Source organism: Pelmatolapia mariae, linkage group LG16_19 (assembly GCF_036321145.2).
Source record: "Pelmatolapia mariae isolate MD_Pm_ZW linkage group LG16_19, Pm_UMD_F_2, whole genome shotgun sequence".
NCBI classification, from domain to species: domain Eukaryota; kingdom Metazoa; phylum Chordata; class Actinopteri; order Cichliformes; family Cichlidae; genus Pelmatolapia; species Pelmatolapia mariae.
In genome coordinates this window covers 14,938,505-14,962,856 of record NC_086241.1, presented here as the reverse complement: position 1 = coordinate 14,962,856, position 24,352 = coordinate 14,938,505, and the positions used below count along the sequence as shown (strand labels likewise).

Genomic DNA, 24,352 nt, shown 5'->3' with positions numbered 1-24,352 from the left:
CTTGTGTTGAAATGACTTCCCTAACCCTGTGTCACTCGAAACCATTTTTTATTACAATTATGACTATATTAATTGGTTTTTGGCCACTGGGGGGCAGTATAATAAGCTGTCAAATATAGTAAGCCTACAAAGTTATGGCTACTAATAAAATATAAAAATCAAAATTTAAGGACATTAGCATTCAAAGTACACTTTTTTTTTGCCCTGATACATATTATTTCAAATAATCACTTTCCCTTTAGGTTATCTTGTTTACTATCTTTTAACAGGTAATTGTTTGTAGCTGTTAAATATTACACTTTATTAACTATCCATTCAGTATCTTGATAAGTTAAAAAGCTGCAGAGATGTTTATGCAATAACAAATATAATGAATCTTCATTGTTGCCACAAAAATGATTAGTGCAGGTTTGAATGTTACACATAATGGAGTCCACCAAGTGTGCTCATAGTAAATTTGGTGGAATGTGTGTGTGTGTGTACCAATTCATAATTTTTCTTTTTACTTGTCAGGCAAGGGCCGTTATGGTGAAGTGTGGAGGGGCCAGTGGCAGGGAGAGAATGTCGCAGTTAAAATTTTCTCCTCTCGAGATGAAAAGTCTTGGTTCAGAGAGACTGAAATCTACAACACTGTGCTGCTGAGACATGAAAACATCTTGGGTATGCAACCTTTAATAAATGATCAAGTTTAGTGAGCTCTGATATGCACTGAAGGACACAACAACCATTAAAGTTGATATCATATCAAGCTGTCACTCTTAGGAGTAATGCATGAAAACTATATAGGTAGTGTGTTGTATAAGGATGTATAAGAATCAATGCATGCTAATTTCTCCTTGTTTGCATGTTTGCATTTCTGTGATGAGCAATATTTAATTTCATATCTCTCCACGTAGGCTTCATCGGTTCAGACATGACCTCGAGGAACTCCAGCACCCAGCTGTGGCTCATCACTCACTTTCACGAGATGGGCTCCTTGTACGATTACCTTCAGCTCAACACCCTCGACGCAACCAGCTGCCTCCGGATGGCGCTCTCCATTGCGAGCGGTCTGGCGCATTTACATGTCGAGATCTTTGGCACTCATGGCAAGCCAGCTATTGCCCACCGAGACCTGAAGAGCAAAAACATATTGGTGAAAAAGAACGGACAGTGCAGCATTGCTGATCTCGGTGAGAATAGTGTGCACGTGTGTTTGTGTTAACACAGCAGGGGTACACAACGTTGCAATGACACGCATGGCAGGCAGATGTAGCAACAATTCATAAACATGATTCTTTATGGAAAAACTTTGAAGAATACAATTAGCAATGTCTTTGCTTCGAGTTTTGGCTTCTTCTCTTCCTATATCAGTGCTGATCTGGCAGTATTCCTTCAAGGGCAACAGTCAGGAGATTACTGCAGTGGCTACATGCGCCTTAACGGCAAAAATTAAAAAAAAAAAAAGTGACTGTCAAAGATATTACTGGTGACACGTGAAGCAACTAAGGCGGCCGGTATAGCGGGGCCCTAAGCTGACTACAAAATGTAGACCACCATTTGCAAAGCTGTGTGTAGGGTCTCCAAGATCAGTGCACAAACATGCCGTTTTTTGAGACATTAAGGGAGCTAATGAGTTTCTTATTGTTTTCAAACAACTAGTGAGGGGGTATTTTTTTTTTTTACATCAGCTACATCTGTCAGTGTTATGAAGGTTTAGTATGATATGACAGCTAAAACTGAAGAGTTGAAGCAGAAGGTAAATGCTTCCTTGGTCTTGTTCTGTGCCGCTTCATCATATTGTGGCATAAAGGAAATGTAGAGTAGGACGTCAGATAAAGTTACAAAGGGCTGCTGTTGGCCTTGAGGCAAAGTTTTTAGGATCCTGGTTATATACCCCAAAGACGTCAAAGCCTTACACATCCCATTTGGTCCAAATATAAAAAATATATATGTTTGGATGAGAGTTATAAAACGGTACAGCGGGCAGCTATGATATTAGCAGAATAATGGAGCGTCTTGGTTTTAGTATTTTATTCAGTGTAAACAATAATACAGCTTCGATAAAAGCAGATCCGAGCTGATGCACGTGAAGATTAGCTGAAGAGGTTAATTGAAGGTTACAATTTATTCATTGCATTAGAGACGTATTCGCTTCAAGGTCGCTCAATTTGCATCTGTCTGCTCGGTCGTATTAGTTATTTCGAAAAAAATATCCTCTTCCAGGTGTATTGCTTTGCCCTTAACCGAAAACACATTTTGAGGACCTTGGTTCACTTTATCTAATACATCAATGTTCCGTTTGCAGATGCTTGAATAACATCTAATTCGGGGACAAGCCATAACCTGGCGACAGGCTTGACATGTTTACAGGCTCGATTTAATAAATTCTGCTCCGAATGACGCATTTTGCTGTCCTTACAAACATGGTAGCTGCTGTTTGTCTCCTAAGTGAGTTGTTGTCGGGTTGGAGTACATCCTGTTTGGGTGAACAGGGCCACGCATGGTGAACAAATAGCCTTCCAATCGACTAATTTAAAAGATGAGTGTCGGAAAAACTTAGTCTGCTCTTCACTCCAGTATCTGCATTAGTTATTGTTGCCTCACTTGGATGAGGACTTAATTAAAAATATTTAGTAATTACCTCCTTCAGAGAGTTAAAGTATTTTCTTTTTTAATCTCATTGATTACATGTGAATAAGAGGCGATTTTAAATTGTTCTTTTGTTTCCATTTAAGGTCTGGCTGTCATGCATTTTCAAGACACAAACGAGTTAGACGTGGGGAACAACCCTAAAGTTGGAACAAAGCGCTACATGGCCCCTGAAGTGCTCGATGACTCCATCCAGATGGATTGCTTTGAGTCCTACAAGAGAGTGGACATTTGGGCCCTGGGCCTCGTCCTGTGGGAGATCGCCAGGAGGACAGTCAGTAATGGTCAGTACATGTTTTACACAACACTTTCCTGTTGGATTCAGTTCTGACCTGTTGTGATTACGTCACTAAGTCACAAGGCCATCTGTTAGTCTTGGATGGGTGTAGTAGAAACTATAAGAACAGCTGCAAATATCATGTTAGCACTCATAAAATTGGGCATGGCATATTTGTGCTGTTTGCAAAGATACTGCGTTGAGGTGGCTGTAGTCAGGTCTTTCTTCAGAAACAAAAAAAGTCATGGCTTCAGCTTGGACTGAGTAAAAGCTTTTTATATATTGATGGAAAGACGTAGCCTTGATACACTTTCTGTGAACTAAAACCCACTTCTTATCTTCACTGTTAAAGGGGCTTTAAGCAGGATTTAAGCTATTGAGTGGACATCTCAGTCAGCCATCATTGTAATATATATTTTTATGCTTTACACTCTTAAACTGTGCAATCTCCGAAGTAAACTGTTCTTCTGTTCTTCTTTGTCTTCTTCTTGTAGGAATTGTAGAAGATTACAAGCCCCCTTTTCATGACGTGGTCCCAAATGATCCGAGTTTTGAAGATATGAGGAAGGTTGTGTGTGTGGATCAGCAGAGACCCAACATCCCAAACAGATGGTTTTCAGACCCAGTAAGTAATGTTACTTTTGTCAGAAATACACAAATGAAGTAAAATCCAGAGTTTTTAGTGTTTACATCAGGCACATTGATCGATTTCTATTTTTCCTCTTCTTTAGACTTTAACCTCCATGGCTAAACTCATGAAGGAATGCTGGTACCAGAATCCGTCAGCCAGATTAACGGCGCTGCGCATCAAAAAGACTCTCACAAAGATCGACAACTCTCTGGATAAAATAAAAACAGACATTTGAGCCTTCCCCGAGAAGATGAAGCAGGCATGTACCGAGGGCCATTGAAGATGTCCGGAGGATGGACCACCTTAGAGAAAAATCTCAAAAGATAAAGGACTCAATAATTTCAGTGCCCTTATAGTGGCACAGACTTATATTTATTTTAAAACATTTGAGGGACATATTTTGGCATCCAAAGATGGCTTACCAGGCATTTCCGAGACTGCCGATGGTCTTAGAAATGGGAAAATATCTATTTCAACTTTTATCATAGGAGCTTGACTATTAGAAATGTTCTTCAAGGAAGAAACTTACCAGGGCATTTGAGTAGGGTTGCTTGTTTTTAGAAGAGCAGATTTTGTTTGAAAACATGTTTTAGCTTGGAAAATGTCTGAACACGGTCATTTCTTTATCTCTTTAATTGTACTGCGTTGTTCTTTTGCATTACGGTCGATCCATTTGGAAAAGATGTCAACTCACCGGTTGAACTTGCCTAGTCAGTCAGCAAACTTTGTAACACAGTGAACATGTCGAGGTGTGTTATGTCTCACTTTGTGTCCTATACCACTGTTTACAATGCTGTCAGAACAAGTTTCTTGGGATTTTGTTCAGTTCTGTAACATTTAGTTGTACAGTCAAGTCAGTGGCACCATCCTTTTCCTGATATCGTCCAACTACAAGGTACTCTGTTGCAAACCTTTTGTATATCATCATTAACTTTACATTGAATTATTTTTATCTTGTTTTGCTTCTTCAGCTTTACAGAGACATATGCTAAAAGAACAAATACAATATCTGCTAGATGATGCTGAACTGTATTCCTCCAGAGGCCTGTAAGTAAGCCTGTAAAGCCTGTATATTGTCTTAACGCGTGCATTGTCGTCTTAATGCGTGCATTGTCAAAGTAACTGAAGTCAAACTTCAGCGTTTTTTAATTTCTTTAACATTTTATATCAATTAGTTATTTCTATTAATTAAAATGGGAAAAAAAGAAGTAAATTACATCTGACTGGTGTCTTGATACTGTGTTGATGTGTGTAGAAATATCTCAAAAGTCTAAAAGAAATTCACAACCTTAAGATCAATTCAAATGGTGATGCCGTCTCTTTTTCTCTGCCACCACCTTCATCAGGCTCCTGTTCAGTAAATCTTTCTTCTTTTGATGTGACCTTTCAGAGTCATCACAGGAGATTTAAAGTTTTGCTTGCGAGTAAAATGTCTTGAAGGTTTAATAGATTTTTGGAAGTCTGGCTGCTGTGCTTACATGTATTTGATGCCTCGAATGATGAAGCAGTACCTCCGTTTGTTTCCCCCATAACCTATCAAAATTTTGGCAAAGTTTTCTTAATTTCGAGAAGTAATCCACAAGACTACAGAGAGGTTTTGTAGCCTCACCTGTAAAGTGTTCACTGAAACTTCTTATCATACCTTTGCTTTATTCCTGATTGGTAAATGTTAATATGCTAAAATGCTAAGATGGAAAATTAGTTGTATGGAATCGAGTGGTTAGCCTCAGCATGCTTCTGCTGGCTCTACTCTAAAATGCCCATTTTCATTTCACTTTGTTCAAGCTGGGCTTTGATGTCAAGATGCTATTATGACAGCTGCTAATCTGTTAAGTCTTAACTATCCAGCTGTTTTGTCCTTGCACTTTCTGAGTACAGTGTCTGACTGTTCTGAACTTTTCCAGCTTCCACGAATCTAACAGAAAATTCAGCTCACAGTGCATAATAAGGACCATTTTCATCTCAAGAGGAATATCAGAGCTTTTTACCTTTTCTATCTTTTCTGACTGCTGGAGATGTGCTCTAACAAGGCAAACAGTTCATTTTTATTTATTTGGTAAAGGTCAAAAGCCCAAACTTTGGGGAGAGCAGATTTTGGCAGTGTCAAACTGGTTGCAAACTAATTCATATGCTAAAAGAGCTATAGGCCAGATGATTGAATGACAACAGTGGGTGATTAACCATTCTAAGATGCCCTGTGTGTGTTAAAAACAGCTGTCAGACTTTTAAAGTATGCAAGTCTTCATATTCAGTGTCATTTGATCTGTCCTGAGACCGCAGAGCAGAGGTTTGACTCCAGCAGTTTTAACATCCCATCCTGTTTCTTTGAGGTTTAGGGCTAGACTTTATTGCACTGTGTTCATTATCTGAGAGGGTGTAATGGTGATGAAGTATGTGTTACTTTTTTCCACTAAGTAAATATCAAAATATTTGAAAGAATTTAAACGTTAAAAATAAACAATATAGAGTCAATTTATACCAGATTATATAAAGGCACTCATGGATAAAAAAAAAAAAAGACCCAACTTCATGAAAATCCTACATCAATCCTACAGTCTTGGATGTTTTTCTTTTTTCTTTTCTTAGCACCCTCAATAAACATTGTGCATTTGCCTGTCAGTGTATCTGTACAAATTCTCATTTTTCTTATGTTGGTCCTGTGACTTGATGTTCTCCTAGTAGTGCCTTGATGAAGATTGTGTCAGTCACCACATTAGTAGTGATTCATTTTCTTAACTGCCAAGGACCACGACTGGTGCAGTTGGAGCAGAGACTGTTTGTGCTGCTAGAACCCCCCAAAAAGCCAAGGTTCCTGGATTCAGAGTTTACTAGTGGCTGCCTCACCACTCCTTGTTTGTAGACAATGTGCATATCGCCCATGAATAAATAGATTTTTAAAAATCCCGATTTTTGATTGTGTTATGATCGTGTAGTCTGTCTGAGGTGGGATCAAACCTTCACTGTCCCTGGTGACATTGGCACCTTTTGTTGCTATGCAGCCTGAGCAGCAGAAACATGGCTGGCTGTAAATAACTTCTTTCATGCAGGTGAGTCCAGCTTTGAATGTACAGCAACGTCACTCACTGTTGATCAACTAAGAGTGTTTACTTTCTGCCTCACTAGGAGGGAGGTCAGCAGTGGCGTCTGTGCAGCCTAGTTTTTTTTTTGTTTTTTTTTCTATTTTTGCTCCTCTCATCCAGGGAGAGCAGTTGGAATGGCCACAGGATAGGCTGACTTTTGGATTACCAAACTCTCAAAACAGGCAACTGTCAGATCCTTGAGGGCACCACACTTGCAATTAACTGATTTTTTTTTTTTTTAAGGAGTTTGGAAGTACAATATTAATATCGGTGGGACCAGCGTAATTGTCATAGGCTGTATATAAAAGATGGGAGTTATCCACAGGACTGCAAACTCACATTTGAGAGCTTGAAAGAGCCTGAACAATGGTGGGTTAAAGCTGCCTTGGCAACCACCTGGCAAAGCAGCTGTACACCAAACTTTTAAAGTTTTAAAGGGTAAGTTAGCAAAAAAATAATAGTAATAATAAAATCACCCCTGTACTGTTGTTACGTGTAGATCAGATACCATTAATAGCAAAAGTGCACAGTAGGTATTTCTATTATAAATGTTCCAAAAAAGTGCCACAAACCTGTTTTAAGATATTGATTCTGATTCGTTGTGATGGTGTGGTGAATCTGTGTTGGTATCCACCTGTCAGTCATAGCAATCATGACCCCTAATCCCTAATGCATCACTTTAAGGCTTAATGACATTTTAACATTTTAACAAGCAGCTGCAAAGGAGAATAATCCTTGAGCAGTTTTTTTTTTTTTTTTTTTTTAAATAAAGGGAAACATTGGCTTCCTTAGAGACCAAAACTGTTTTTGTAGCAGGCTGTAAACATGTTTTTAAAGTTGGGCTTTGTAACATGGGAAGTGACTGGCTTTTTGGGGTCAGCCTCCATTGGAGAAACTGAGGTTTTGGCACGTTGCATTGGCTCCATTTTTTAAGCCTGGAAGGCTGCCACTGTGCGTAAAGGGGCTCAGAGTACACATTCAAAGACACATTCTTATGACATATTCGTTCCTTCTGCATTAACAGACACTAATTGCACTCAGGGAAGCACAGAGTGCTCATGTTCTGATGTGTTCATTAGGGAGCTCAGCAGTCTTGTTGTGGATTATTTATTAATAATGTATGGGTTGCAGATTGGCCAGATTGTCGCGTTGTAGTTAGTAATTTCCACAGATTACACTGTAAATAGTTTAAAATCTCTGCACATTTAGTAAATAAGTGAGACCTCAGTGAGCAGAGGTAATTTCCATATCCCTTTGGCAGACAGGAGGTGGTGTTTCATTGGACAGACAGCAGTTAAATGGCTGTGCGACGCACTTTCTCTCTGGCTCCCATTCACATGTCTTTATCAGAGGTCTGCAGCGCTAATCCTCTTAAAGTCCAGTCAACAGAGGCGGAGCAAACTGCGTTTCTCGATCGTTTACAGACGGAGACGTTTGTGGCGGGGGTGCATGGCCGACGGACTTTACCGCAATGTTTATTTGCTCTGTTTTCTGTAGAGTAGCTGTGTAAGCTGTGCGTCAGAGAGGGAGCAGATGCGGCTCTTACCATGACTCGTCCCGGGAAGCAGTGCTTTCAAGCGGCGTTGATTTTCCTGACTGTCGCCCAGCTGACTGCAGGTACACAGTCTCAGGGTGCAACATGATAAGCTGTGCCATTTGTTTTTTTTTTAAAGGTTTTTAATGAGTTCTTAGACCGCCTACACTAACTTAATTAGTATAGTTGACTTTTCAAAATCACACAAAACTTTATAGCAATAAAAAGAAGAAGAAGAATTTGTCTCCAAAGATATGATCAAAAGTGGAGCATTTCTTTTTCTTATTTTGCTGCTGTTAAAAAGGTCTGAAAGTAAAGTTACCGCCCACAAACAGCATGTGTGCGGTGGGGAAGTATGGGTGTTAAAAGACTGTATTTTCAAGCTGTCAGTAAGTAGGTTTGGCTAAAATATGTAGAATAAATGTGGTCAGCTTTAGTACACATGCTGTGATATATCATTTCAAAGAACTTAAAGCATTTATCTTGTAGCCTGTTTGTATCTAGGATTAAAACGTTTTGCTTAATATGAAATAGAAATATTAATCATTTGTTTTCTGTGATTGAATTCATACTACACCCCTGAAAGGATAGTTGATCATTCAAAAATAACCTGGAGCTACTCTCATAACTTGATAACTGAGGTAATAATTCAAGTGTCTCTAAAGGGATTTGCAACTTTTTCTTGTCATATGTTTTGCTTTTGAACTACTTGTTGCCCAAAACTACATATTTGCTGAAAACTGGGCTGTAGGAAATCCTAAATTGAAGGTATTACAAATTTCTTTTATTGTACAGACCAAACAGTTCATTATGGAAATAGATGTCAGGTTAACTGATGAAAACAATCCATAGTTTCCACCCACATTCATCCTGCATCTTGAAGTACGTGCAGCAGTGCTGTAACACTGCATTTGATATTGATGAAATACATTAAGAATTGGAGAACCTGCAGCCACTTAACTCCAGAGCTGGAAAACAGAACAGGTGCTAGTTCATAAACACAACCTGGCTTGTTTGGCTGCTGGTGGGTTCAAGTACACAGAAAGACATAAACTCCAACTTAGAAAACTGTGTTAGACTGCAGTGCATGTTTTACTGCATTTCCAGTGGGGCAAGTAGATGGTGGGTTGAACTGGATGAAAACTATTGTTTGGCAAACTTTGTATGTCAGGATCTTTGTCTAATGCATTTTGTTGAAAATAATTAAAAAGCACAAGTTTTTTCATCTGACATTCTCTGACTTAAGGTAAAAGGTTACAGGTGACTTAAGGTAAGTTGTACCAGTTGCACTCTCTTAGTCACTCTGGGTCACCTTTAGCTATGTAATAGCTTATTTTCTAATGTAATGATTAAGTGAAACTTTTAAAAACAACCAGTTATTGCTTAATTGCGCTAAATGCCTCTTATTGCTTAATGCCTCCAAATTATTCTACAAGCCTCGGTGCTATTCTTCTAGACACTGGAATTCCATCTGAATAATTGGGCTACTTAAAAGGTTAACTAGGCTCATTAAATGCAGATTTAAGTAAAGCCAGAATAATAAACAAAGTAAAAATGTCTCTATTTCTACATTCTTTGCAGTGAACGGATTCCTTATTTGAGTAATATTGGGGTGATTTTCTAGTGTGGCAGATATTCCCCCTGTGTGTGCCTGTTTCCTGTAATTGTAAACACTTTCTCTGTTATATCAGTGCAGATATTAGTTCAAAGGGACTTATCAAGTTTGGTCCACAGTTATAACAAGACTTCACAACACTGCAAATAACAGTATTATACTCCCCAACACAGAGAGAGAATTAATTTGTAACTAACTCTGGTGACGCCTGAGGAAATGAGTAATTATTCTTTCAGGATTGAGGGGTGCTGCAGGGCTATCCAAACCTGTTAGTTTATGGAGAATGATTTAGAAATGTGAACAGCATGTGCAGAGTTTGCGCAATATTTCATTTAAAAGAGTACTCATTACTGTCACTGCTCAGATTCAGCTGCCCCTTCTAGGGTTTGTCACAAAACAAGCTCTAAAGGCTGCCAACAGTCATTTCAAAACTGATTCAAAGCAAAGATCCACTTCCAAACTGAATGGATGTGGAATCAACTTTGATTCATTGTTGGTTTTCTTTTCACAGCTTTTTAAATATGCATGCAGAGGCATTACTACTGACTCTATGATCAAGTAAATATGGGGTAATATGAAGTTCCTGAAACAGAGAGAATTAAATATAGATTTGAAATGTAGTTATATATCATCATAGGATGGGATTTAGAAAGAGGGCAAATGGTTAGACAAGTTTCCTGTTAAACTATTATGTGAGGTTTCACAGTCCCATTTATTGTAAGAAGTTTAGATTTTTGTTTTCGCTAATTTGATAAATTAAGCCAATAAAAATGTTTTTATTTAGAAGTTTTTGGGCCTTTCATAAACTCTCAACAAGATTTTGAACATGTATATTTTGGAAAAATAGTTTTGCCATTTAAGATGCACGATCCCCAAATCAAGCCTTCGGTCTCCATCAGTGTTATACAATGGAGAAAATTGAAATAAGAAAAAGAAGTGATTAAATACACACACCAGTGCTCAGGCGTTCATCAGCTTTAAGAAAGGAAACTCTCGGCGCACCTCGGTGTATTTTAACTTAATTGTCCTTGGACAGGTTGTTACCAAGCAACCCCAGGTATGCTATAAAAAGGCAAAAAGTAATCTCATAGTCTTCACCTGAACTTTTTTTGTGCTGATTTTGTCAGCAGGTCTGTCTCATCAAGACGAGCTTTACAAAAACCTTTAAAAGAGAAGATTGGTCATATTTCTAACTGTCAATCAGTCCCATTTAAAGACCAAAAGGATGAAGAGTTATTGCTGCTCAGTTGTCCACTGGGGATTATGTTCTGTCAGTATAATGAATATCAAATTTATGTCTTCGTTCCTTCACAGTTTATCCATTATCCATTGAGTTTTGTTATGAGTTTGGGGCTGGCTGGAGTGATGTCTGCCTGCTCTTAAATTCAGAAAATCAAGTGACACGTGGTCTGTAATTGCTTTTTTTTTTTTTTGTAAGTACAGCAGCAATGTCTCTTTTCAGAAATCATGACAACGTCGAAAAAAATTCTTTAATCTTTGCCGTCCATGAGCACTTTCATGCAGGAGATATTTCCTTTCTTCCGAACTACACCTGCCATCCCTGTCACTCTGCAGAAGGATTCATGTACTCGTGATGAGAGCATTATGGGATGTAAACATTAATGATGTCTTCTCTCAGCAGAGCTATAATTAGCTAGCTGCGCGCTTGTTTTAGTGGTTGTAGACTGTGGGAAGAAAATAGTTGTTACATGACACTGGTCAAAGCAAGATTTGTGGTTGTATTTCTTTTTCTTGTTCTGGAAAAAGAGACATCAGTTCTCTGTTTGTCGAACACGTTTTTGGCACCTTAGTCACCACAAGGTGAGTGGCATTTTGTTCCATTATACTCAGAGAGAAGCCAGACATTACAGCCAGCATGTCCAAAACTGGGCAGCTCGCATCAAAACCACCCGAATGAACAGCACAGCAGGCTGGAGGAAAAATATACTCTAATTGAATTTTTCAGAAACTTCTCCTTTGAGACCGTCCACCACTGTTTACTGTGGGCTGAAAAACTTTGCACTTTAATGGTTAGGCTACAAGATGTTGAAAATAAAGATTATGTTTATAAAGATATTATTTTGTTATGTAATGATATTTGTTTAAATCCCCTTTTCATACTTTGGCTCTTCCAGATTTTAGGTACCATATAACCTCTGTGTGACATGCATATTACTTGTCAGATTTACTTATAAGGCATTCATAGTTCATGGGAACTGAGCCAAGTGAGCAATGTGGTTCCAGATTTAGTACAAAACGCAAAGTCAATAAAAAATTGATCAGCTTTCCAGGAGATTCGTGATGGAGCAGAAAAAAAAAACCAAGAGTCTGGAATAAACGGGGATTGATTTCTGATATCGCTACGTATCAATGAATTTATGATTTATACGATTTTTAATTTTAAAAAGCACACAGCAAAAAAACATAAAAATACAGCTGATTAAGCTCATTTCTTAATATTTTGCTTCCAGTGAGCCAGACTTTATTGTATTTTTAGAAAACTGGTCTCCAGGTTTGGACATTGGATGCTTTTTCACTTGTTTTCCATCCAGTCCTGTATCCAACCATTTTCAGAATTTGTTTTTGTTTGTTTTTTACACTGATCTATATTTAAGTATAAAAAGGCGACTAAGTGAAGGAACTAGTGTGTATCCAGGCAATTATAACAGGCAACTTTGTATCTTGAGGCCTTTTGTTTCTAAGAGCATGTCAAAAAGAAATTATTCCCATTTATTTAGTTGAATGTACAAAAACAGCATAAAGTATTTTTTGCACCAACAAGGTGAATTCCAAAGAAGACTTGGCACAGTATGGTATTCAGAGTGCCCTTAGAAATTCTGTAAAAACTGGACAAGTGGAGGACAAATGAAGAAATGTCAGGGCTAAAAATATCTACAGTAGATGGACAGTATCTGAAATTCATATCCTAAAGAAATAGGAAAAAATCCAGCTAAGACCTGATGCAGAACCTGCGAGATGCATCTGGTCCTTCAGTTGATCCGTCTGCTGTCCACTGCAGATTCATCAGAAAAGGTCTCAGTGGAAGGGTGGCTGTCAAGAAGCCATTCTGACAACAGGTCTTATGGCGTGGTGGATCCAAATTAAGGCAGTGAAGGATGACTTAAGATTATTACAGAGTACAGTAAGTAAAATAATTACTGCATACATACAGCAGTCATGACTGGAAACTGTGCAACCATCGTACTTAAATGAAAACAAGATTTAAGGTATTGACACTTAGCTGTTGATAATTATATTTCAGGATCAGCCATCAGTGTCTATAAAAAATGTATGAATGGGTGATACTTGTTACAAAATATTACAATTTACAAGATAAGGCTGTGGAGACCTTTAGCTTAAAAACTGAAGGCACCATAAAAGACACTGCACACAATTAAATAATTAGCCATTTTTAAAGCTATTTGTTTTTCTTTCTTGTGAGCAGGCAGTGCACTCTTGCTTATCAGACACTGAGTGGCTTATGGAACAAAGCATGACAACAGCTCCAAGTAGAACACAAGATTATGTGGGTGTTAAACTAAGAGGCATTAATCTGGTTCCTCCACCTCCATCCATTAAGAGCATAGATGTCATTATGTAACAGGAGCATCCTGCTACTAAAGAGTTAAAAACCACTGTTCACGCGAGTCAGTATATTGTCCTCCCCCCCAGCCCCCCTCAGTCCCTCACAGATAAATGAATTACAGTAACTGCTGTCAGCTGTAAAGTGTCTGAAGGCAAAAATCACCAAATCTCAATGTCTTTCAGGTTTGAAGTGTGTGTGCCAGCTGTGTGCCAACAACACCTGTGAGACAGCAGCAGACGGCGCCTGCTGGAACTCTGTGATGCTGATCGATGGGAAGGAGGAGGCAGTGAAGTCCTGCCTGTCCCCCTCTGAGATGAAAGGCCAGGTCTTCTGCTACAGCTCCAGAAATGTCTCCAAAAGGAACTGTTGCTTCACTGACTTCTGCAACAACGAGACCCTGCACCTATACCCAGGTACAGCCCACACGATGCTACTGACCTGAGGCCGCTGTGTCTATTTGCCTCTACTATTTTTTGGTTGCGTTTTGAAGCAGAAATAATATAGAGATATATATAAACAGTGCACAGTGTGGTAATGCAGCAGCATGTGGCGAGACCACCTGGCCAGCTGGGGCCTCTCTGTGTGCAGTTTGCATGTGCGGGTTTACTCCGGATACTCTGGCTTCCTCCCAGTCTCCAAAGACATGTATGTTAGGTTAGCCTGTCGTTCTAAATTAGCAGTGGGTATGACTGTAAATGCTTGTCTGTATGTTTGGGTTAGACCTGCAATGGGCAACTTGTCCAGGGCGTACTCTGCCCTACATAAACTGTGATAGCAGATACAAAAATGAATAGATTTATATATAAACAGTTTGCGGATATTGGAAAACTGAAATAAAGGAAAAATGCATTCAGCCCCTCAGACAGTCTTTTAATGTTCCACTGCTTCAGTAGCATACACTCAGCGGCAACACCAACTCAATCTGTGTGGGATTTCCCACTCATTCTGGTCCCGGCTAGACGAGGTGGATGCTGATCCTCCTAGATCCTGTGACATAACAAATCTGGCAGAGGCTATGGGACGTCAGTTAGTGATCCTCCCCCTCCCTCGCCTGATTTATAAATAAATACTTTGTCAGGCATGTAGTCCCAAAAGCCTCTCATGGGTCTGCCGGGTGGAAGTTGGGCTTAATGCAGAGAAGGATTACTCACACCTTTGTATATGCAGCTGGCTAAAAAATTACTGAAATGGTTTGTTATTTATTAAAAATACTGCAGATTATCAGTTGATTTCCTAATGGATTCATTTACTGATTGTTTCCAATTTGCAAGCAGAAAGGTATAGATGGTCAGTGAGAAACAAAACGAAAATATGATCATGTTCATATGTTTGGTGCTGAAGTGTCTGATGCTGCAGATTTTTAATGAGAGTGGTTGGGGCAGTGCCCCGAGGCCATGATGGTGCTGACTGTGAATGAGGACAGTGCAATCAATCTGTTCCACTGCTTTGCTACATATCAGCTCATCCGTTTAGCTGGCGGATTTTTTTTATACATAAAGAATTCATGACCTCGCTTTGACTTCCATGCATTTCTATACTCAGACATTTAAGTGCTAGGTAGTGTTTAGTGGTTTGTGTAGCAGTACAATTTGATTTACTTTAGAGTTTTTCGACACATGGGAAGGGATACTTTATGTGTTCCTTTGTACCTAATTTCCAAACCTCTCTTAGCTGTAGTAAACAGTTTAAAAGCAGATATGATGACCCGAATCACCTAAGAGGGAAAAAAGAGTGTGTAGAAGGTCTTATAAGCCAGAGGAGAGAGTAAGGTCTTGTTTTGCACCATATCTGCTGAGCACCAGTTGGACACATGGCAGGATCTGTATTTAGGTAAAAGGCTAAAGATGTCTTAAGAAACTGTGGTTTAGTTCACAATGTGTTGCTTTGCACATTGGGCCATCTGCAGATGTTGCACATTTTAGGACTGCTTGGTGAGGACATTTCATCCTTTGGGGACTTAGGTTTTTTTCAAACTTTTATTTTTTTTTTATTACAGTACCCACATGTGCACATATATGTTGAAAGAGTTAGTTGTAGCTCCTGCAATCCTGAAGTTGGCCAAATAATCGTTACAGAATTCTCCCTCTTTATTTCCCCAGACCAAACAATTTTAGCACTAGGTCATGGTAGTAGTGCAGCAGTGACAGCATATTATTTTGCCAGCATGTCTCTAAATCTCTTATTATCACAGTGCCCACCCGCTCACCTGTTTTTGTTTGTGTCCAGGTTTTCCTCTGGCCACCCACAGACAGAATGAAGGTCAGGGACAGAAACGTCAAGTTATTTTGTTTTGCCAAGCCCATATCTTTAATTGCGAGGTCTGACGGTGCACCTGTTGCTGATTAGTTCACTGCACGTATTTTTTGAGGAGTGAAAGCTTGCTGGCACTAAAAGATTCAATATCTTTATTCCTTTTTGATTAATGACACTTACAGGCAGTGATGAAAATTTTCAGACACGCTGGAAAAACAAGAAAACATTGCATCTGCCAAACGTTCAATTTTCACCTCTCTAAAGTTTAGGACTGCAGAATAAGTGGTGTTTTAATTTTGCTGAGCTTTTCTGAAAGTCTGAAAAAGCTGACTCATCTATGCTAGCTGGAGTTTTATGTAACACTGATGTGTTGAGTTGTGCTAATTGCCGCCTATGCTGATGCCATGTTTTCTAGTAACCACCAGGGTGTGCAGCAGACAGCAGGGACCTTAGATCCATTAAACACAGTTGCAAATCTTCCCCCATTCTACATTCTACTGATTATTGAACCTAAAAAAGTACTAGGAATGTTAGAAAAGGACTACACGCTAATAATATTGGCTATGTTGATGTTCAGAGAGGCCTTCAGAAGAACCCGGCTGGAGCAGGCTGCAGCTCATCGTGGTGATCCTGGTGCCCTCCTGCTTGCTGTGTGTAGGGATCCTGCTAGGCGTCTTTGTTGTGCAGGGCCACCGTTGTGCCTACAGGCGATCCCACAAGCAGGACCCGGAGGAACCTCTGGATGATCAGATGCTTATGTCACCTGACAAAAGTCTCAAAGATCTGATATATGACATGAGCACTTCTGGTTCAGGATCAGGTGAGAGAACTGCTTGAACTTGTCACATGGTTACTGACACAATGGCCCAGATTGTGACCATTGTGGTACAAGTATAATCCAGTAATTGCACACATTTTGTTGATTCCTCCAGCTATGATCTGCTGAGACAAAACCACTGCTCTTCTCTTCCCGTCTGCATCTTGCAGGCCTGCCACTGCTGGTCCAGCGAACCATAGCTCGAACCATCGTCCTGCAGGAGACCATCGGAAAAGGTCGATACGGTGAGGTGTGGCGCGGAAAGTGGAGGGGGGAGGACGTGGCAGTTAAGATCTTCTCTTCCAGGGACGAGCGCTCGTGGTTCCGTGAAGCTGAGATCTATCAGACTGTCATGCTCAGGCACGAAAACATCCTGGGCTTTATTGCTGCTGATAATAAAGGTATTACAACTAGGCACTAAATACAAATGTATTCACAAATTAAGCTATGGAATAAATTCACCAATATATAACGTTGTCATTTGCTGCCTTTTTGCAGATAATGGCTCATGGACTCAGCTCTGGTTGGTGTCAGAGTACCATGAGCACGGCTCCCTGTATGATTACCTGAACAGGCACACGGTCTCAGTGGAAGGCATGATTATTCTTGCTCTGTCCATAGCCAGTGGGCTGGCACATCTCCACATGGAAATCATTGGCACACAGGGTATGAATGTACTTAGTAAATAAAGAACTTGAATTCTAGGACAGTGAAGTCATATCAGAGAAGCTCAAAGGGTGCTCTATTTCCTTTAATATATATATCATTTAATCTTATTAATGGGAGCAAATGTATTTTGGCCATGTGCTTCCTATATCTCAATGCGATATCTTTATATATTAAAACCTGAAGAAAAACTTTCCATTGACTGACTATTAATTTGCTAATCAACTCAGCGCTACAGTGTAACCACAAGGCAAAATCTGCTGTGATATGATAAGGTGACATTTTATGACATTAAGGCTGGAAAATGATCCTCAATTTCATCTCTAAAAGACCCAAAATATTTGCTGTAATATAAAGAACACTTTTGGGGCTTCCAGAATAACCTTAATTGTTACTTTCTTGCTTCTAGGGAAGCCAGCCATTGCTCACAGAGACCTAAAGTCTAAAAATGTCTTAGTGAAGAAGAACGGGATGGCGGTGATTGCAGATTTGGGTTTGGCCGTGAAACTCGACTCCAGCACAAACACCATAGACATACCATCCAACCACAGAGTGGGAACTAAGAGGTTGGATTTATGTCACAATACAAAAAACACACACAAAACAGAAATGTGAAATTAAACTAAAGTGCCTTTAAACCAAAATCACTTCCGTGTTCTTTAAACGTTATTCTTCATTTTGAGTTGTTCTCTCATGTCGGTGTTTTTTAAAGTAATACTATTAATTAGCCCTTAAACATTAAGAGGAAGCCAACATCCTTGGTTTTGGTTTCAGCAAGAAAAGCAGAACCCACAGTAACAAATAAGGCCCTCCAGGTGTCATGCTGGAATAACTGGCCTTGTTTATTTAGAGAGTAATATTAGCCGTCTGTGTACACATTGCACAAGGGGTTTCTGGCACAGGTTCACCTATTTCCAAGATGCATGGAGGAAAGGACAAAGTCTAAAGAGGTCAAAAGTGCAGAAACACATGTGTAGAACAGCTTTTTCCCCCTGATTGATGCATAAATAATACTCTTTATTGAGGAGACATCATCATGTAGTGTCTGTGTACACAGTTCACACAGCCCATTTGAGAAAAATGCTGAGTAAAAGTCATGAAATCTCAATTTATTTGGTGTGAGAGAACAAACAGCAGTGATGCAACTGTAAACAGTACAAAAACAAATGTATTTATTTAGCAGCAGACCATTCTCAAGCATTTAGACTTTGGCGACTCCTAGTGGTTGTGGACTTGTTTTTGGTCAATCTATAAGGCTTGAGTGAGTGCTGTGTTTTCTTTTTAAAGATGATATATTTGTCCTTTTAAAAAGTGGTAAACATTCCTACAAGAGCAACACTTGAATCTCTGCTGTCTTCAGCAAGGAAGATGGATACATGTCCTGCAGCTTATATGTTCTGCTGGTTTTGACGAGGGTGATGTGACCTGTGGTTTCCACATTTTTAGAACTTGGGGGACAAAGTTTTGAAGCCAACCCACACAAACAAATTGATTAAAGTATACACTGCAAGAGGTACTGGGCTTTTTATTTCATTAGACAGTAATCATTCTGTCCTCTGCAGGTACATGGCTCCAGAAATCCTGGATGAGACAATCAATATAAACACCTTTGAGTCATTTAAGCGGGCGGATATCTATTCATTAGGCCTGGTGTTCTGGGAACTGGCCAGAAGATGCTCCGACAGGGGTATTTCAAACTACGCACAAACACATATACTCTACCACTAGTTTCATGCAAATTTCCAAAACAATACTTTTATTTTGGGAGCGACTGTGAGAGACTTGCTTTGCATAATACACAGTTAAAAAAAATCTTATACTGACTCTCAGTGCAGACTGTCTGAAACGAGCCTCTACAGCTCCTCTTCCTTTAACCTAACTCACCTCTGATTGGCTGCTCCTTGTAAACAGAAGGCTTGTGGAGCACCTGTGCTCACACTCAGACCTGTGTAACCATATTAACGTCATTAACTAAGGCCTGAACTTGTGGCTCGCAAGTATTACTTGCACATACGCTGCCATATTTAAAGCATTACACTGAGTATCACCACAGTATATAATCATAGAAAAAAGGAAAAGCATGCACTACTTCAAGAAGAGTGCATACATGAAACTGTAATTCTCCCAGGAACACTAGATCTTTGCTTATATTTCACAGCACACTGCACATAATTAGTCAAGTTGTTCATAAACCTCATAAAGTAAACCCAGACAATAAACAAAATTTGTTTTTGCCATTTTCACAGGACTTCATGAGGATTTTCAGCTGCCTTATTATGACATGGTGCCTTCAGATCCATCCATTGAGGACATGAGGAAAGTGGTTTGCGATCAGAAGCTCAGACCCAGCATACCCAATCAGTGGCAGAGCTGTGAGGTGAGACAGAAATCTGATGTGTCGTTATGTGAGATAGCTGTCAAAGAGCCAGTGGCACTAATTCATTATTAAAGCCAATATTTTGTGGCTCTGTTCAATGTTCCTGCAGTTACTGTAGTCATGGTGACATAAAGCATGATTAGTCACAGTTTAGCACCAAAGCGAGCATCAGTGAACCAACAGCCTCTAACCGCATAGGAAACTTTATAGTGTCACGTATGGAATAGCTGTATATAAGTAATGAGCATGTTTAAAACTGAACAAATTTCATGAACAAACTTTTGTGTGTAAGGGTGCTCCCGACAGTAGTATTAAACTTTGTAAACTTCATTTATATATAGTTTGTGAAAAAGTCTTTATTTCTTACTTTTTTAGCATATTTTTTACACTTACATGTTTTAGATCATCAAAAAAATTAATATTAGACAACGATAACCCAAGTAAATACAATAGCTTTCTCAATTTGTGGATAACAGCTCGCACCTTGATTTTCTGGAGTCCTAATGCCTTAGAAATGGTTTTATAACTGTTTCCAGAGTGATAGATGTCACAGTCACGAGCAAATGATGTCAGGAGATCTGAAATAGGCTTTAGTGTGAACTGAGAAATGCAGTAAGATAATCTAGAGGAGCTTAAAGCATGTATATGACTGTCTCTAGATTTTATCTAGATAAAACTGAGCAGACCTTACTGAGTCTGGTAAGCTTCAAACCAAGCTGCACAACTGAGGTGACATGCTTATTTAAGCTGAGGTGGATGTCAAAGATTAGTCTGTTGTCCCAACTTTATACATAAGGAGCTCAGGTAACAGCTATTGAGGTTATAGGTAATAGCTATCGCCCTCCATGCTTGATGCACTGTGGCCACAAACTACTACCTCAGTCTTATCCATAGGTCAATAAATTTACCATAATTTTTCCTGTGTACAATGCATCGTGACATCACAAGTTTTGCCAGTTTGAGGGAGATTTCTTTATTCTACCAGGAAGGGACGGAGTATATTATGTTTTTTGTCTGTTTGCTAGCAGTCTAATGTCAACAGTTTTCAATGTATCATTTTAAAATTTTGTGTGATATTAGATACCAATAACAACTCGAGCTGATTTCATTTTGGGGAAAATCGGGTCAAGGTCAAGGCACCAAATTTCAAGCTCAGTAAGAGCTTTTTATTACCCACAATTTTTATGGCTCGTCTTCAAACTTTCAAACAATATGCTAGGCATTGGAGGACACGAATACCATGATTGGCTAAGCATTTGATAGGCTGATGTCAGTATGATGTAATAAAAAACATCAAAGTTGTAGTATAGCCCTTGCCTTTCAGGGGGAGTTGCACTTTTGTGGACACTGTTTACTATCGTCACAGATATCATCACAAAACTTGGTGATTCAAATATATACATATCACAGCCATATGAAAGTGGAAATTCTCTTAAAAGCTTTTTTAAATGTACAGAAAACGTGATATTTAAGAAGTCAGGACGGCACTGGAGGGATGACACACATAGCACTGGTTAACTTCAAGGCCTCAGGTAATGGGCTAAAAGTGATTGACAGAACAGGGTGAGGTCTGAGACTTCTTTGTCTCAGATCTCATTTCTTGTTAAACCACTTCCTGACAGAAGAGAATTGGGCGTTATTCTCACACACCACTGTATTCAATTTTAGCCACCAAAAACTATTACTACCACTGCAAAGGCTGCAAAGATATTTCTACAGAGTCAATCAAAGAAGTTGGATTGCATGTTTAGTTACCAGTGAAACTGTTCAGATTAGATGTTTGATATTTGTTATTCCAGTACACATTGGAGCCTGACCTCTGATTTTCTGGGTTTTGTAACTTATAACATCATCTCATCTCGTTGCTACACCAGGCTCTGCGTGTGATGGGCAAGCTGATGAGGGAGTGCTGGTACGCCAACTCTGCTGCGCGACTGACTGCTCTGCGGGTCAAGAAAACCTTGTCTCAGCTATCAGTTATCAAGGACATCAAAGAATAGTTAGATTTGTTGCTCTGCAGATCGGCACTGGTGCTGGCGCTGGTGTAAAATAATTGACCTCTCTTACTGCCCGAGACCGCCCTCCTTGGGACACAACCACACCGTCGGAGAGCTTCATCGTGTCGTCATTGGTGCCAAAGTATTGTAGGAGTTGTTTTTGAAAGCTTTGCACTTAGACACCTTGTGAAGCAACATTTTAACCAAACAGCTAAACTCTTAGTAGGAAGAGCCATTTTAAATAAGTCGTGTTTGATGTATAAATAGATTATTTTGCTACCTCAGTATCATAAGTGCCCAAAGCTTGAAGTTGCACATTGATATTTGTGCCATATCTTGTAGCCAATACAGTATTGTTGGGTAGTTAATGTGCTAAATGACAATCTTGTAGGATACTGGATTTAAACGAAACAAAACAGCTGGTTTGACTGTTTTTTAATGACAGACACACATACAGATTTTCCCTGTTAATCAGACGTGCTTCTGCTTGACCGGCACTCATGTACACAAAGCACTGCTAAGCTTACAACTAAAAGATAATCTTTAGCTCAATGCATCCAAGGTTTTTTAATGAAAAATTAACTCACAGCAATTGGATAATTAAGGGTGTTATAAGCAGAAGAAATCTAATGGAGTGATGAACTTTTCATCCACTGGTGCCAATGGTCACTACATGAAAAGGGTTTTTCAGCATATAGAGTGCAACTTGAACTAATGAAAGTTTATCCTGACAAAGAAATATTTCTGACATTGTTTGATTAACCATAAAAATCACTACAAATACATATTTTTAATATAAAGATAAGAAAATCTATGAATGTCTACTCTATTCTTTTTCTAAAAAAATTATTTGCATATTAAAGCTTTCTGCTGCTGAACAAAAATGAGCAATTATCCGATAAATGTAAAATAAAACATCTAAACAAAAGCCTATATATAATTCAAATCCATTGTTTTTATATAAACCTGACTTATTTTTGCATTAGGTGAAAAAAAAAAAATTGCAAAAAAAGCTGCCGAAGGTGCAAATGTAGCGCAACATGATGCTGATTACTTTTACATACCACATAAGGGGAGCACTGTTTGAATATGGGTTCACATTAGCATCACTAACACCACCGTCTAACATGGCCTACAGAGCCTCGACATAAACAGGCTTAGAGGAAGTGCAGAAATCTGAATCTGCACAGGATTTGTGCATACATGTGTAGGTGTGCTTGCATGTGTGTTTGAAATCATGCAAAGTGATTCCTTATTTCAAGCTGTGGATTGAAATAATCTGAACAATCCGTGTAGTGATTGTGAAACTGTGAAACATGAAAAAAAATACACTGAGGCTTTTCATTCACATCCTGTCCATATGTTCATGTTTTTAGTTTCAGAGACAAGTGACATACTTCAATATCTGTGCTGGGTATCAGTGTTGGCCTATTTTGCAGTATGAAAGCACTTATTGTCAGGATGACTGAATAATATGTAGTATCAGCAGTGTTGCCTCTGAAAATAAGCTATGTACAGTAGCCTGTTGCTCTCTTGGCAAAATGTGCAAGTCTTCAGTTTTTATTTCTGTAAAATTAAGAGGTACGTTTTTCTATAATTACTGAAAAAAGAAATACTGAAATTAGAATGTTATTATTATTTATATGTTCTGTATTGTGTCTTATCTGCTTCTCTATGAAGACACAAAAAGGGACAGAAAGCAGATAGCAAAGCATATCACCGTGTGCAATTTCTGGTTTCTGATCTCACATATAATATAGAATTTTAAACAAAGTAAGACCTACTTTTGATTTTAAGCCCGCCATCATTTCAATATACATGTTTGATGTATCGAAAACTGTTTTGTGTTACTTCCTCATACTGCATTGTGTCGTCTCTTTTTGCATTATTTATTATATATACAAAATGTGATGTCAGTGGGTCAATAAACTTTTTCACTGACTGAGCATCATTCATGACTTTGACAGAAAGATGGGATGTTTTGCTCTCCCTACATTTCAAGGGTAATTTTGTAAGAAATGACTGTGCAGAACTGCGCAAGTTACAGGGGCAGAATTTCCCGGAGCCGTTTATCTGAAGCTGATCTTTTTTTCTTTATCATCTTCCCATTCGCACTTTCAACTGGCGTGACTCATCTGCGTTTCTGTTCTGCTGCTCTTTCGCATACGCTGTTAATGTCCGTTAGACAGAGGAAATAAAGCGCTGACACTGAAGCCATCAGCGCTACATGAATGAGTCAACCCCTTTTTCTGTGTTGCATTAACAGATTTTTACAGTGAAGTCTGTCACGTAAGAGGAGGTCACGTTGTGTCACTTAGGGGCATCAAAACACTCACATAAGAATTTAAAAGTTAGGTTTTAAAAGTATTTTTAGCTGCTTATAATTTTTCATCAGCACCATCAGCGGAACAGACACATTTATTTAACCTTATGCTATAAAGTCACACCACCAGGCTATAAGCTTAAAACAAATCCAGCCTTGCTAAATTAACACAAAGCTGTAATGTAAGCATTACAGCAAGCAAGGGACAAACGAGAGATCACCACAATCACACTCACTGCTAGCATTCATCATTCATCAATCATTTCCTGTGGAACATGTTCTAGATACATCATACACATAACACACAGTGTGACTGCAAATTTTCAACAAATGCGTGTCAACAATGTGTCAGTCATCTCTAAAAACATGAACTACTAACCCACCAGAGCTTTATCTTTCCGGCCTTGCGCTCAGCAAAGTCATTGACTACATTGCTCAGAACCAAAGTCACGGCGGTATACTCTTTCTACTCCTTCCTCTTTTGAGCATTACTGTATTTGCTTTGCTTGCTAACATCATTTACAACACTGCTTTACCAACGAATTCGTTGGTTATGAGAAAACAA

General features: G+C 39.0%; 2 protein-coding genes across 3 annotated transcripts in view; both read left to right on the top strand.

Moving 5' to 3' along the window:
* LOC134644239 (activin receptor type-1-like) overlaps positions 1–6,413 on the top strand; it is a 29,537-nt gene extending 23,124 nt beyond the window's left edge. For both annotated transcript variants that reach the window (XM_063497079.1, XM_063497078.1), the window contains exons 9-13: positions 514–660; positions 897–1,172; positions 2,718–2,915; positions 3,403–3,533; positions 3,640–6,413. In XM_063497079.1, coding sequence (XP_063353149.1) covers positions 514–660; positions 897–1,172; positions 2,718–2,915; positions 3,403–3,533; positions 3,640–3,774 — 887 coding nt within the window. In that variant the 3' untranslated portion in view covers positions 3,775–6,413. The remainder of the gene's footprint in view (positions 1–513; positions 661–896; positions 1,173–2,717; positions 2,916–3,402; positions 3,534–3,639) is intronic.
* A 1,575-nt stretch (positions 6,414–7,988) lies between these two features.
* LOC134644179 (activin receptor type-1C) lies at positions 7,989–22,812 on the top strand. Its single transcript, XM_063496939.1, has 9 exons — positions 7,989–8,236; positions 13,537–13,767; positions 16,185–16,427; positions 16,595–16,825; positions 16,923–17,090; positions 17,500–17,656; positions 18,653–18,777; positions 19,337–19,467; positions 21,342–22,812. Exons 1-9 carry the CDS (start codon positions 8,167–8,169, stop codon positions 21,465–21,467), a joined length of 1,482 nt encoding a protein of 493 aa, XP_063353009.1. The 5' UTR covers positions 7,989–8,166; the 3' UTR covers positions 21,468–22,812.
* Positions 22,813–24,352: the final 1,540 nt, after the last annotated feature.

Coding starts and splice junctions, on each gene's coding strand:
- LOC134644179 (XM_063496939.1), top strand. CDS start 8,167: ATGACTCGTCCCGGGAAGCAGTGCTTTCAAGCGGCGTTGATTTTCCTG. Junction 13,768..16,184: donor GACCCTGCACCTATACCCAG/GTACAGCCCACA, acceptor GTTGATGTTCAG/AGAGGCCTTCAGAAGAACCC. Junction 17,091..17,499: donor GGAAATCATTGGCACACAGG/GTATGAATGTAC, acceptor TCTTGCTTCTAG/GGAAGCCAGCCATTGCTCAC.